At 41.4% G+C, this 14,981-nt stretch overlaps 1 protein-coding gene across 4 annotated transcripts in view; it reads right to left on the bottom strand.

Moving 5' to 3' along the window:
- HECW1 (HECT, C2 and WW domain containing E3 ubiquitin protein ligase 1) overlaps positions 1–14,981 on the bottom strand; it is a 218,822-nt gene that overhangs the window by 43,058 nt on the left and 160,783 nt on the right. For 2 of the 4 annotated variants that reach the window (XM_075271220.1, XM_075271219.1), the window contains 5 exons: positions 12,539–13,879; positions 7,743–7,844; positions 5,603–5,753; positions 3,351–3,469; positions 478–599 (listed from right to left, as the gene is read on the bottom strand). In XM_075271220.1, the coding sequence (XP_075127321.1) occupies positions 478–599; positions 3,351–3,469; positions 5,603–5,753; positions 7,743–7,844; positions 12,539–13,879 (1,835 nt within the window). The remainder of the gene's footprint in view (positions 1–477; positions 600–3,350; positions 3,470–5,602; positions 5,754–7,742; positions 7,845–12,538; positions 13,880–14,981) is intronic. The other 2 variants (XM_075271221.1, XM_075271222.1) reach the window with 2 other exon arrangements.

Below are 14,981 nucleotides of genomic sequence, written 5' to 3'. Positions count from 1 at the left end.
CCATTTTCCTCCATGTGCATGGGCCCATAGAGTGCAATGGAACTTGTGTGCCAGTGCTCTGAGGCTGTATGGTTTTATGCCATGTACATAAGTATAGACAATCAGTTATGTCACTTTTTTTGAAAGAAAATACAGTTAGAAGCATTTTAGCCATATATGAGTGGAGAAAAAGGTAGGATACAATTGCAAATAATACAAATATATGAAAAATTCATAAAAATTAACTTTTGCTTGCAGAAACAAATAGGCCTCATTTACCAAATCCTCAGGAAAGCTGGCAATATTGGTCCTAGAAAGCAAACAGATCTCTCCAAATTTCTCAGCAAGAAATAAATGCTGCAGCCTGACTGGTTGCTACAGACAACAAGGCCAATTTTTTTCTTTACCCAGTGTGATAAATGACGTCTCTCATAGCTACCAAATGATCACAAAGAGTTTTTCACTATTCAGCTCTTGTAGAGAACAACAAATACTCACATAATTTGCATGCAGCACAGTAAAAAATTCTGGATTGGTTATAAACTTGACAGCTGGAGACTGTAATAACAGGGTTATTTTCTGGGAGTTTATTGGTGTTAATGTTGCGTCTCTTCTCAGCTCTGTAAAATAAGAAGTGCAGACACCTGCTGTTAGGGGTCTAATGATGTCAGCGCACAGCAGGCCTCAAGTATTACAGCGGGATCAAAGGCTTGTGGTTACTAGAACCAAAGAGAATTCAGCTCTTATTTTATGTGTGCAGTCTAGAAAATAAAAGCTGGCCTCTGATTGGTCGCTAAAGACAACAAGACAGTATTGATACATGTGGCCATTAGTAGCCATAGGGCTATTTCAATTTTTTTTAATTTACAACAATTTCAGCAAAGTATTCATAAATGCACAGCTTTAGTCAGTGTCACAATAAATGTTTCCAAAACAATCACATTATTTGGCTTAATAAGACACCACACACCTTAATGGTGGTTCTCTGCTTATGGAGTGACGATATCCCCTCAACCCTGTCTAAGCCTCTCACCTCTGCCAGATCAGTCCTCTCTGCGCCAAGCTGATGAGATGCAAATACATTGAAACAGCTGTCCTTGGCTGAGAAGACTGTATCTGGTATAATCTCAACATCATTGCAAACAAAGGCCTCTGAGAAGGTCGGCATGATGTTAAAGGGAGCGCACTCTATAGGTTTTTTTGACTGAGACTCTGTCTTCCTAATTACATCATGGAAAATAGACATTCTTAGTCAGCGCCCTCTATTGGTGTGCATACTTGAGGCACTGGCATCCTAATTACATCATGGAAGTCAGATTTGCATATTATTCCCATATTATTTGACTAGTCAGATATAGTAACACTGTTATCAACAAATGTGTCTTTCTGTTTAGTTTTTTTTTTTTTCATTTCTTGACTAGATATTTCTAGATATGTGTGCCACAAGATGAGCAGCTTTTCAAGATAATGTGATTTTGTGATATTGTTCAACAAACTGATATGCTACTGTATATGTGTATGTGTGTGGCCACCCAATGAATGTGTTCAGAATTGCAGCCTGTAAAGAGTTTTTATGGAATGTCATAATATTGTATTAAAGGGCTTGTCCCATCACAAGGATCCTATCTATACTGCTTGTTAATGTGGATGTAAGACTTTTCCTAAATACTTTGCTTCAGCAAAACTGCTTTGTTTGTCCACTATCTTACTTTATTCATTTTTTTTTTTGACACATTCCTTGACTTATCTGGTCATAAGTCAAGTGATGTATCTGCTGCTCTGAAGGGGGAGGGAGGAGGGGCTAAGTGCACAGGAGCCAGCCTGTGTATCTAGCTATTCCTGAGTCTATACCATCTGACCTAGCTTCCTCTTAGCAGATAGAGGAGAGCAGCTGCTTTCATTTCTTCTGTTCTCCCAGTTATCAGGCTAGCTAATTCAATTGTGTTCATTATGGCAGAGACAGGAAGTCTCTGTATGTAACACAGAATGGAGTTGCTGCTGCCTGTACTTCATAGTCCAATATGGGTGAGCTACGCGCGAATTTGGGGGCGGGGCTAAATGGCAGGTTGCAATTGAAACCCCGCCCACCAAATGATGCAAGAAACCAGGAAGAAAGAAGATTTTACAGCAGTAAAGACTGGTGAGTATGCGACATGGGAATACCCCTTTAAACTAGATCTATGAGAAATTGAAGTCCTCTGAAAAACTCAAGCTATTTTTAGAGTGGACACATCCAACATGACTTTTTTGACATTTTTTATTTACTATGAAAGACAAATCAAGATTTCCCTGACTACATACTTTGCATTTTATATTTTACAGATAAGACTCTTTTCATACTGCTATTCAGTGTCCATTTACTGTATGTGCCTGGAAAACTCTTAGCACATGTATTAAATGAAACATCACTCACTCTGATCCATGTTAATAAATGTATATACCACATGGTGCCCATTTTTATACTGCATACTTCTATACATACATTTTAGCAAAAAACCCAGGTGCATATCATTATAGGCCAAAACAGCACTGCTTTAGTGCTATGAGTCTTTATTGTATTTACTGGGAGCTTTCCACTTAATACCCTAACACAGGGGTAGGTAACCTTCCGAACTCCCATGGAAGTGAATGGGGCATGTTGGGAGTTGTAGTTTCACAGCAGCTGGAGTGCCGAAGGTTTCTGACCTCTGCTCTAACACTTTATGGTGACATTTAAAGGAAAGGTGACATAACAGAAAACTCCATTTATGTAGAACATATGTACTGTTTCATAGTCTATCAGACCCAAAGCTAAACTCAATATTGGAATTATGGGAAATATATGGGAGCTCAGATAATGTTATACAGTTATACTTTAATCGTTGTCAATGTCCTATTTTTTAAAATTGGACCTGATGTCACCCTGGGGCAATTTCCATATTACATGGGCTGTGGCATTCCTTTTAGCTTTCTGATAGCTTGTTGCATTCATCAAATAGATTTGAGTTATAAGAAATCTTTGATACAACAGTCTAAGCAGAGGGAGCGTGTACGGCTAGCTCTGCTCATTCCGAGCCGTACACGCAAGCACTTCCCATTCACTTCAATGGGAGCGCTCGTAGTGAAAAAAGCAGCCCATTCATTTCAATGGGGAGCGCTCGTATGCCGGCTCCCATTGAAATGAATGGGATCTGCTTTATACGCGCTGATTCTGAACGTGTTTTAACGTTCAGAATCATGCAGCGTATCAGTAGTGTGAATGCACCCTTAAAGGGTTTTTTCCACCTATCCAAGATTTGCCATAGATAGTACCAATGCTTCCCATTAGCTTAATATTTTATGATACATTATTAAACGTATTTACTAATTTTACTAAACATAAACAGTAGTACCTGAATTTGGCTGCGTCAGGTCAGTCTCTGAATCACCAACCCCCGGGAGTCTATCACTTCGACCTCCAGGTTCCTCTTCTGTCCTCTCTGTTGCAATGGTCCTCTGAATATTTTGATACCTTATTTTTAAGGGGTAAAGCAATTTACAATTAGTACAACAGGAAAATAACCATAGAGTATGTGCTGTACTTCTATACAATTAAAAACATTTTTTAAATGATTTTACTTGGTACACAGTGGACTGCTAGCACTGTAAGACTGGAATATGTCTATGTCTACAACTAGCAATTCCCTACTGAAGTCCATTCCATACAAGTAAATATAACTCTTAGGGCCTGTTCACATGGGCAGAGAGAGGGCAGATTATGGTGTGAAATCCACGTCATAATCCACCCCCTCCCAATGGTGGTCTATGGAGACTGCTAGCGTTTTTTTTTTTCCCGCTAGCAGCATGTTGCCACTAGCGGAAAAAAGAAGTGACATGACCTTTCTTGAGGTGGATTCTGCCTCAGGAAGGCAGTAGAAATGAATGGGAGGCGGAAACCACGTTGCGTTTTTTTGCCAAAAAACGCGTTGTGGGTTTTGGCGCGGTTTTTGACAAAAACCGCGACCAAAAAACGCGATCCTTTTTTTAAGGTCCATTCACTGCCTGGCAGGAAAAAAACACCTGGCGTTTTCTGAAGCAGGTTTTTACCAAAAACCGGTCCAGAAAACGCTCCAAAAAACGCCTCAAGGTCAATTTTCCGGACCAAAATTCGCCACGCGGTTTATGCGTGTGAACTAGCCCTTACAGATGTTGCAAAGCAAATAGGAATTTGAGGCAGACATCTGCCTCAGATTTCTGCCCCCGACTCACAGTGGTGGAATATACAGACACACACATATATATGTGTGTGTGTGAAAACTGGGCCCCATACCATACTTTTGTCTAGGGCCCCAACAAATGGCATAGCACCCTCTTTCCTGGTCCCCACAAGGCATAACACCCCATTTACACACACTATAATGTCCCACAGTGGACCCTTCACCAAGTATAATGTCCTTAAGTGGCCTCCACACAGTATAAAGTTCCATAGTGGCCCCTCCACACAGTTTAATTTCCCACAGTAGCCCCTTCACACAGTATAATGTCCCATAGCAGCACCTCCACACAGTATTATGTCCTATAGTGGCCTCTCCACACAGTATAATGTGCCACAGTGGTCTCTGCACATAATATAATGTCCTATAGTGGCCCATCCACACAGTATTATGTCCCGCAGTGGTCTCTGCACATAATATAATGTCCTATAGTGGCCCATCCACACGGTATTATGTCCCGCAGTGGTCTCTGCACATAATATAATGTCATATAGTGGCCCATCCACACGGTATTATGTCCCGCAGTGGTCTCTGCACATAATATAATGTCCTATAGTGGCCCATCCACACGGTATTATGTCCCGCAGTGGTCTCTGCACATAATATAATGTCATATAGTGGACCCTTCACACAGTATAATGTCCTATAGTGGCCAGACATGGGTTACTCCGGCGTCATTATGCATCGTTACGTCGACCAACTGTATGATGCTTATGACGTCACTAAAGAGGCCAGAAGACAGCAGGGAGTTGAGCCAGTTTCCATGATTGCTGAGTAACACTGTTTATGTTTCTTCATCTTTCATGGGCCTCTGATCATTATACCCTGGGGTCTGAGGAGGTAACGGGTCCTATTTATTTATCAGTCCACGCTCCTGCCCACGCCCACCTCCATTACCCCTTCAGCCCTCCAGAGGGTCCTATAGATTGCATACCACATTGCTGCCAGATGTGATATAAGACATATGTGGCCCCCCTGAGGGCTGAAGGGGTAGTGGAGGTGGGCGTGGGCAGGAGCGTGGACAGAGACCAAGGCCTAGACAGAGACTAGGCCCAAAGTAAAGACATGGCTTGATGAATGACATGTAAACTGTAAATGTATTTAATGGGTGCCATGTTCTTTGTGAGAAACTGGAATTTAACGTGTAAAGAGTTATGTCCTCCTATGGATTGACAATATGCAAATACTGTATAGTAAAAGTATTCATCAGTTGCAGCTTAACCCTTGCATCTGTCAGCCTTATCCCATAACATTATACAACTGCGTGAAGTTACAGGGGTTCCAGGGAAATCTTCTGTTTTACTTAGTATTAGGTTCATAGACCTGGCAGAATTTTTTTTATATTACAAAGTGTTAGACATTTGATTTCAGATACCTTGTCTAATACCAACCTGCGGTTTAATTGCTCCATCTGCTGGATGGACCCAGACCTACTTATTCCATCTGGCGTTGCAGCTGTTGTAGGTCTCTGCCATGTTGTAGTGCGGTTCACGTGATCCACGTAAAACACCCTGCCATGGCTATCAATTCGAGCCTCCCAGTCTAGGTTACATAGAAATAGAAAAAGTTCTAAAACATTTGCATACTGAATACAATATATGTGAATTTGACTTTGATTGTAAAACATTTTTGTCTGATTTATGATGCTCATAAAATTTATGGAAATGGTACACATTAAAATTATAGCTACATGTTTGTGCTATAGTCCAGTATTTAGGCATGTGTTCACCTTCAAACACCATTTTACTGTTACAAAGAAATATATGTAAAAAAAATGAGTAAATGCATAACATTAAAGGGTTTTTCTTAGATTATGACATTGGTGACCTTTGCTTACTATAGGTTATCAATATAAGCGTTAGTCCCAACAAGTCATCAATATTTAAATCCTGGACATTCCCTTTAATTCTTGCACTGGTCAGTCTGTATGGTAGACCTGAGCTGTATTCTGCAGGCTTCAGCTGGATATCTCCCAGCATTCTATTCTGGCTCAATAATATTTTTTTAGTCTATGTTACCTATCTTCTCAGTGGCGTAACTAGGAATGGCGGGGCCCCGTGGCGAACTTTTGACCGATACCAATGCCGAAGACCTCGACCGACCCCCTCCTACGAATTCCTGCGCGCTCTATTATGCCCCATAATGGTCTCTGCACACAGTATTATCCCCCATAGTGGCTCCTGCACACAGTATTATCCCGCATAGTGGCCCCTCCACACAGTATTATCCCCCATTGTGGCCCCTCCACACAGTATTATCCCCCATAGTGGCCCCTCCACACAGTATTATCCCCCATAGTGGCCCCTGCACACAGTATTATCCCCCATAGTGGCCCTTGCACACAGTATTATCCCCCATAGTGGCCCCTGCACACAGTATTATCCCCCATAGTGGCCCCTGCACACAGTATTGTACCCCATATTAGCCCCTGCACACAGTATTATGTCTCACTGTGGACACCCATAAACAATTATTATACTCTGGGGTCTTTTCAGACTCCAGAGTATAATAATTGGAGAACCAGGGGGAGATAAATATTTTAAAAAAAACCTCTGTTACTCACCTAGCTCCTACGATGTTGGCCTCCGAAGTAGTCCATCTTCAATTACGTCAGACGTCACATGACCCGGGACGCAAGCCGGGGTCATGAGATGTCAGACGACTAGGCCGAAGCTCGCCCGGATCGTGAAGAGGTAAGTAAGTGTGTTTTTTATGTTTCTTACCTCTCCCGGGCCACCGATCATTATACTCGGGGGTCCGAAAAGACCCCTGACTATAATGATAGCAGCGGTAGCGGATGTCACCGGGCCCTAATGTCCTGGGCCCTGTGGCAGCTGCCTCTGCTGCTACGGCAGTAGTTATGCCACTGTATCTTCTGTAAAATGGTGTCTGAAGGTAGACTTAACCTTTCTGGATAGAGACTCACAGAGACACACCTCTACAGCCGAAAAAGAGGGGTATCTTGCCTTAGGCATTCATAGTACTGTATATCCACAGGATATGAAATAACTGATAAATAACAGATAGGTGTTCCATTCATATGGACATGATTAACACTAATAGAGAGCTAGTACTTGGCTTTTCCCCATTACTTCCACATAGTCACTAATGAAGCATTTGCATCAACAGGGCCCATGTTTTCTTCATAAGGGAGTCCCAGAGGATATTCCATAAATACAGTAGTTCAGATGGAAATACCCCTTTTAAGGACAGTTAGGAATTTATGAAAAGAGAACTTTCATGGCTAGGGGTCCCAGCAATAGGACTCCAGTGATCATATATTTATCACTTATCAGGTTTCAGTTAAGGGTCAGAATAGTGTGGCATGTAGCAAGCTATAGCATGCTATACTATTCTGGCCAGTAAAGATGAGTATTCAATGACAAAGGGTCTGTCCGGTTTAAAGATAAACTATTGAGTCATGAGCCATCACAATGCATCTTAATACATCTGTCCTATAGTGTGCAGAATCTGATGACTGTGTGAACACAACTTTACAAAGGGAACAACAAATGACAAACAACTGTTTACTTGGAGGAAGAGGCTCATCAATAGTAGGGTAATGGTGGTGGTCTGCTCTCAGAGAAGGCAGCTGACTAACAGGTGGGGCGTTGTGTGGTAAAGGACAATCACCTAGAAAAAGGAAAGAAGGAAGGAACAGTGTGGTACAAAGATGCAAATGTTCATACCATTTTCTATAACAAATGTCTATATGTAACTTCAGTATATTCAGTTCTCATTCATACAAAATGTTGAGAGAATTTCCATGAACTGTAACTAAAGAAACTGCGCTTCCATCACCGACATGTCTAATAGTTTAGTGTCTTCACTTCCAAAACTCCAAAGAACTGTACAAAAGTCCATAAGATTAATGCTACAATATTCCCATACTTTACCAGGTAAGATCATCCCAAGTACTTTAAGGCTGGTGTCACATAGGGTGCACTCCCAGCAGGTTAGCCGCCACATACTAGCATGCCATGATCTCATCCGCATGCTGCGAGAAAACGTCCACATATCGGTTTTCTCAGGCATTTATTGTCCACACAACATTTTGTGTGTTTGTTTCCATCTTGCCACACTGTGAATGTGAAAACATGTTAGGGAAGCAAAAAGCATGAAACTGCCAAAACAAAAAAAAATACTGTGTCAGTAGGATGTTTCATAAAATCCTATTGACCATCATATAAATCTTAAAGCAGAATATTGTTCCACAATGTGTGGAAGATATTTGCTAGGATTATACACTGCTGAGTTTCCTTGCCAGAAATTGAGCAGTGTGTCCTTCCTGTGTGATCTCAGTCTAAAGGGGTTTACTGCACTTTCAACATTAAAGGGGTATTCCCACGAACATAACCATTTTTAAATTTGTAGATAATTAAAAGTTAAACATTTTTGCAATTTTAAGTAATTAAATATTTTATAGAATTTTAAACATTTTCTCTAAATATGTTGCGGTGACATGTTGTTGTCTTGAACAATTGCCAGTGGATCCGACCATGAATGCAGGACCTTTCTAAGGTCAGAAAATCAGCGATGATTTCCTTATTGTGGCCGGGATATCTTCTCATACATGTAGTGTCCCTGCTTGATAACCCAGCTACATTAAGGACATCATGGCTGGCTTCCTGACAAGTCCCACACCATAGAAAGTTTCTGCATTTGTGGCCGAGTCTATTGGCAACCGTGCAAGACAACAGACTGTCACCACTAAGAAAGTTAGAGAAAATCTTTAAAACTCCTACCGAATTTTTAACTACTTACATTTGCAAAAATATTTAACTTTTAAGTATCTACAAGTATAAATCTGTTTATGTTCTTGGGAATACCCCTTTAAGTGCAAATGAAGTAAATGCAGTGATATTAGTCACTTATCGATGTGTCTGTAGTGGAGAGGCTTATATTTTTCTCCTCCTTATATGACTTATCACACTCTGAACAGATTTTGTCACCCCTTCACCCATTCCTAAACTTCAGGATATCACATACAGTGGGGCAAAAAAGTATTTAGTCAGTCACCAATAGTGCAAGTTCCACCACTTAAAAAGATGAGAGGCGTCTGTAATTTACATCATAGGTAGACCTCAACTATGAGAGACAAAATGAGAAAACAAATCCAGAAAATCACATTGTCTGATTTTGTAAGAATTTATTTGCAAATTATGGTGGAAAATAAGTATTTGGTCACCTACAAACAATCAAGATTTCTGGCTCTCACAGACCTGTAACTTCTTCTTTAAGAGTCTCCTCTTTCCTCCACTCATTACCTGTAGTAATGGCACCTGTTTAAACTTGTTATCAGTATAAAAAGACACCTGTGCACACCCTCAAACAGTCAGACTCCAATCTCCACTATGGTGAAGACCAAAGAGCTGTCAAAGGACACCAGAAACAAAATTGTAGCCCTGCACCAGGCTGGGAAGACTGAATCTGCAATAGGCAACCAGCTTGGATTGAAGAAATCAACTGTGGGAGCAATAATTAGAAAATGGAAGACATACAAGAGCACTGATAATCTCCCTCGCTCTGGGGCTCCACGCAAAATCTCACCCCGTGGGGTCAAAATAATCACAAGAACGGTGAGCAAAAATCCCAGAACCACGCGGGGGGACCTAGTGAATGAACTGCAGAGAGCTGAGACCAATGTAACAAAGCCTACCATCAGTAACACACTACGCCGCCAGGGACTCAGATCCTGCAGTGCCAGACGTGTCCCACTGCTTAAGCCAGTACATGTCCGGGCGCGTCTGAAGTTTGCTAGAGAGCATTTGGATGATCCAGAAGAGTATTGGGAGAATGTCCTATGGTCTGATGAAACCAAACTGGAACTGTTTGGTAGAAACACAACTTTTTGTGTTTGGAGGAAAAAGAATACTGAGTTGCATCCATCAAACACCATACCTACTGTAAAGCATGGGGGTGGAAACATCATGCTTTGGGGCTGTTTCTCTGCAAAGGGGCCAGGACGACTGATCCGGGTACATGAAAGAATGAATGGGGCCATGTATCGTGAGATTTTGAGTGCAAACCTCCTTCCATCAGCAAGGGCATTGAAGATGAAACGTGGCTGGGTCTTTCAACGTGACAATGATCCAAAGCACACCGCCAGGGCAATGAAGGAGTGGCTTTGTAAGAATCATTTCAAGGTCCTGGAGTGGCCTAGCCAGTCTCCAGATCTCAACCCTATAGAAAATCTTTGGAGGGAGTTGAAAGTCCGTGTTGCCAAGCGACAGCCCCAAAACATCACTACTGTAGAGGAGATCTGCATGGAGGAATGGGCCAACATACCAACAACAGTGTGTGCCAACCTTGTGAAGACTTACAGAAAACGTTTGACCTCTGTCATTGCCAACAAAGGATATATAACAAAGTATTGAGATGAAATTTTGTTACTGACCAAATACCGTACTTATTTTCCACAATAAATTCTTACAAAATCAGACAATGTGATTTTCTGGATTTGTTTTCTCATTTTGTCTCTCATAGTTGAGGTCTACCTATGATGTAAATTACAGACGCCTCTCATCTTTTTAAGTGGTGGAACTTGCACTATTGGTGACTGACTAAATACTTTTTTGCCCCACTGTATCCTGTCCTGTTGTCTTCTTTCTCTTACCTGTCTCTTCCTCCTCACTACTACTACTACTACTACCGCGTACTACCCTGTTTTCATTTTAGACTTCCGCTACAAGTGAGTAAGTTTAATTAAATATATTAGTCATTGTCATTACTGTTTGGGCGACTTTACATGGTGTGGTTCAGCTACATCCAACATGCCCAACCAGAACTTTCCATTTTGAGAAATAGCAAGTACAGATGTGGCCCAACAATCAGGAGAGGTAGTTGCCGGCCAGCATCGCTATTGTAACAAATATGGACAATTTCATCCCCAATACAGTTCCCTAATGGTTTCAAATTTACAGTGCATGACATGTATAATATAGAACTGTACATATATATATCTACAAAAGATTTTTCACAGCTACATAGCACACAATTATAAGCCTAGGATAAAATGATGTATCATTGTACATAATGTACTATACAGTGACCATAATGTACATAATGTACTATACAGTGACCATAAACTCCAACACTCACATTTACATTACTCGACTGAAAAGGTTTTGGACATCAGGCAGGTGAATAGAAAGTGCAATTTTAGACTATGCTGTTAAAAGCGTATGTAGTAGCAGGGCGGCCTTTAGTAATGACTTGTCTATTACATGGATACAGATATTTGCTGTTTTAGATGTAATTTTGTGGGTTTATACTATTTTAGGTGGCTCAGTTTTCAAGAATGCAGTGTAGGGTACATGTTATCAGACTCACCTTGTTATCAGTGGGGAGAGGGGCTACAATGACAGATGACAGCTCTACTATACTACTCATGACTCTAGTCACACCATGCCCTGACTATACAGCCATGGAAGACGGGGTGGAGGTATGCATTCATTATCTATTAACACTCTCTTTTAATTTAAAAGATGGGGTTTTGGTCTATTTTGCGTCTAAAAAGTATGGTTTTTTTGGAATGTCCCCCTTTCATATTAGCCGGACACAGTCTCATAATATCTAGCCACGACCTTCTACAGTAGCTATGAAAGTCTACCCCATAATAGGTAGGCAAACTATTCTCCATAATAGTCAGACACAGTTCCCAATTATAGCAAGACACATCCTCCCATAAAAGTTAGGCATAGCCTTTCCAGAATATTCCACAAAGATCCCCTTAATAGCCAGCCCAGCCCTTAATAAGCCAGCCCACCACAGCCCACTCCATAATAGCCAGCAGAGCCCCATACATAATAACAAGCATAGGCCTCCCATAACAGCCCCCATATCATAGCCAGCACAGTCACACCTTCCCGAAACCTAGGACAATGCCTCATAATAGTCAGCATAGTCCAAAAAATGCAGCCAAAGAGATGAACACTGAAAGTATGTAGTGAGTTTTATATTTCCCTTTTGATTTTAAGCCAAACTCCGGCTGCAGGAAAATGTTTACAAAAGTCCTATCTATTGGTTATATGCAAATCCTAGGATATGGATGACAACATTAATAGACCTAAAAGCATCATTAGCATTTTCATTCGGAGAAATTTTAGGACCATGATCTCCCCTTTCAGAGCAATATTAAAAATAAATGAGGTTTCTTCTTCCCTCTGCTCATCTCATGCTGTAGTTTCATTGGCAGCACTCAAAAATAATGTGTATATATGTTATGCAGACAAAATATTCAATAAAAAATTGGAAATATTTAAAAGACTAGTTAAATGAAAATATCATTTGTAACAAAGAATCCATTGAAAAAGCTTCAATCTAACCTTCTCTCCTACTGCTTGGCCCTGCAACTGGAGATTCTGGGGCACCAGGAGTCCTTTCTGAAATAATACTTTGACTAGAGATATCATCGGACCATTGGATTGACCCATCACCATGGTCCCTGTCTGGCTCTGGGCTTTGATTAGAATCAGGCATGGACTCAAATGCGCTGTTTTCCTCCTCCTCGTCATCTTGAGAGGAGAAGACAGTACTTTCTGACATTCTGGCACTGTCCACGGAAGAGAAACGAGTGTGGCTGGAGAATCGATTGTGACTATCATAACAGGAAGGACTATAACAAGAGGTACTGTAGCATGAGGTGCTATAACAAGAGGTGCTATAGCATGAGGTGTCACATGTGTCACAGTCATGATCCCCATGAACCCTGGGACTAGAGTCACTCTCACTTTCAGTCCTTGGGTGCTCTCCATCCACACAGAGATGGTTACAAACAGGTGGGTGATCACTGGAGTTATCATGGGGCAACGTACTTCTACTGTTTTCTAGGTCATCAACTTCGTCTGCTACATTTTCAAGAGAAGGATCAGCCGCCATGGTTTCGGTTTCACTCACAATGTCCTTCTCAGACATCTCCTTCACTGTTGACTCTTCATCAATGTCTACGCTGTTCTGCTCTTCTTCCTCTTCTCCATCTCCGTCCATCTGAGCTGATGGTAAGCTGTGTAGTAGGTTGTGAATCCTAATGTAGTGTGTACGAGGTGTTTCAGGCTCTCCACAAGCAGATGCTATAACTGTTTCTAACTCAGACACTGGCAAAGAGCAAGGTCTAGTTTTCCTCTTTACAGTGTTTCTAAGTTTAGGTTCATTATTCTCCTGCTGACTCAATTCTTCTGGCTCCTCAGCACTTTTATCTTGCTCCTTTTCTGCTTCCAATTGCAAACCTGCCTCCTCAACAGTGATAACATCTGGGCCATCTTCATCAGTGGTGGCACTAGGATCTACATTAGGCTCTACTTTGGTTTCAACTTCAGGAAGAGGAATAGCCATCTCCTGCTCAGAGTCTGGAGCTGTCACTGGTAAATGGACATCAGCTGGGCTACTTTCAAGGTGTTCCGATGCACTGACCAAAAGAGACCCAGGACCTGTACTTATTATTGTTGTCATATGTAAACTATTTTGACTTATTGATCTACTGTCTATTGCTGCGTGTTTATCATGTGCAGCTCTAGAAATGCAGCCATTCGGTAACTCTGATGTTGGGATTTCAGTGGCTACTGAAGTTCTCCTCTGGGGCTCATTAGAGAGCACTTCCACTGGATGGCGCAATGGGCTTTCATTAAGCACTGGGTCAGGATCTGTTGAAATCGAGACGTCCTCGTCATCTGAAAAAATACAATTATACATTTAGAATACAAAGTGCACAAAGACTGCAACTGTACAGTATCACTATAGATAATATTTAGTACACAATTAGTAAAATTATCTTTATAATAAGATACCAGACTTAGACCCTGTTCAGGTAACATTCTTGATCTACATTTAGCATATACATAAGGAAATGCTGCCGACACCCAAATGAAGCATATTCTTAGAGCTCTATTAAAGGGATCCTATCATTTAAACTGATTTTTATCTGCTTATCATGTAGGAATAGCCTTAAGAAAGGCTATTCGTCTCCTACCTTTAGATGTGTTCTCCGCGCTGCTGTTCTGTAGAAATCCCGTTTTTCGCTGGTATGCAGATGAGTTCTCTCCACAGCACTGGGGGCAGTCCTCAGTGCTCAAACAGCACTGGGAGCGTCCCCAAATCTGCAAGATAACTCTCTAGTGCTGCCTCCATCTTCTTGAGGAACGGGTCTTCTTCGCGTCTTCTTCGTGGGGTTGGCTTCAAACTTCTAGGCCTCGGGCAAAGCCGACTGTGCATGCCTGCCGGCCGCAAGTAAATGACTGTGTAAGCGGCCATTTTCTTGTGGCCAATGAGCATGTACAGTCGGCTTTGTCCCAGGCCTAGAAGTTTGAAGCCAACCGCCGGAAGATGACACGAAGAACACCCTGTTCCTGATGAAGATGGAAGCAGCGCTTGAGAGTTCTCAGCCCCAGTGCTGTTTGAGCGCTGAGGACTGCCCCCAGTGCTGTGATAGAACTCATTTGCATACTGGCAAAAAATGGGATTTCTACGGAATAGCAGCGCAGAGAAGATATCTAAAGGTAGGAGACGAATAGCCTTTCTTAAGGCTATTCCTACGTGATAAGCAGAAAAATTTCAGTTTAAATGATAGGATCCCTTTAAACAGATGGAGGACAAAAGAGTGCCGTTTTAGCCTCTGTTAGGCTGGTATATAGCAATAAAAAAGGTATGAAATAGCATGGTAGGCTACGCTATTTCATACAACAGTATATAATATAAGATACAGTATACAGCATTTAAAAAATACTTTTTGGTATATGTTTTTTTTTTTTTAAGTTGGAACCCTATGGGGAACAT

The sequence above is a fragment of the Leptodactylus fuscus genome, chromosome 4 (assembly GCF_031893055.1).
Source record: "Leptodactylus fuscus isolate aLepFus1 chromosome 4, aLepFus1.hap2, whole genome shotgun sequence".
Taxonomy (NCBI): domain Eukaryota; kingdom Metazoa; phylum Chordata; class Amphibia; order Anura; family Leptodactylidae; genus Leptodactylus; species Leptodactylus fuscus.
This window is presented reverse-complemented; position numbering and strand designations above follow the sequence as displayed.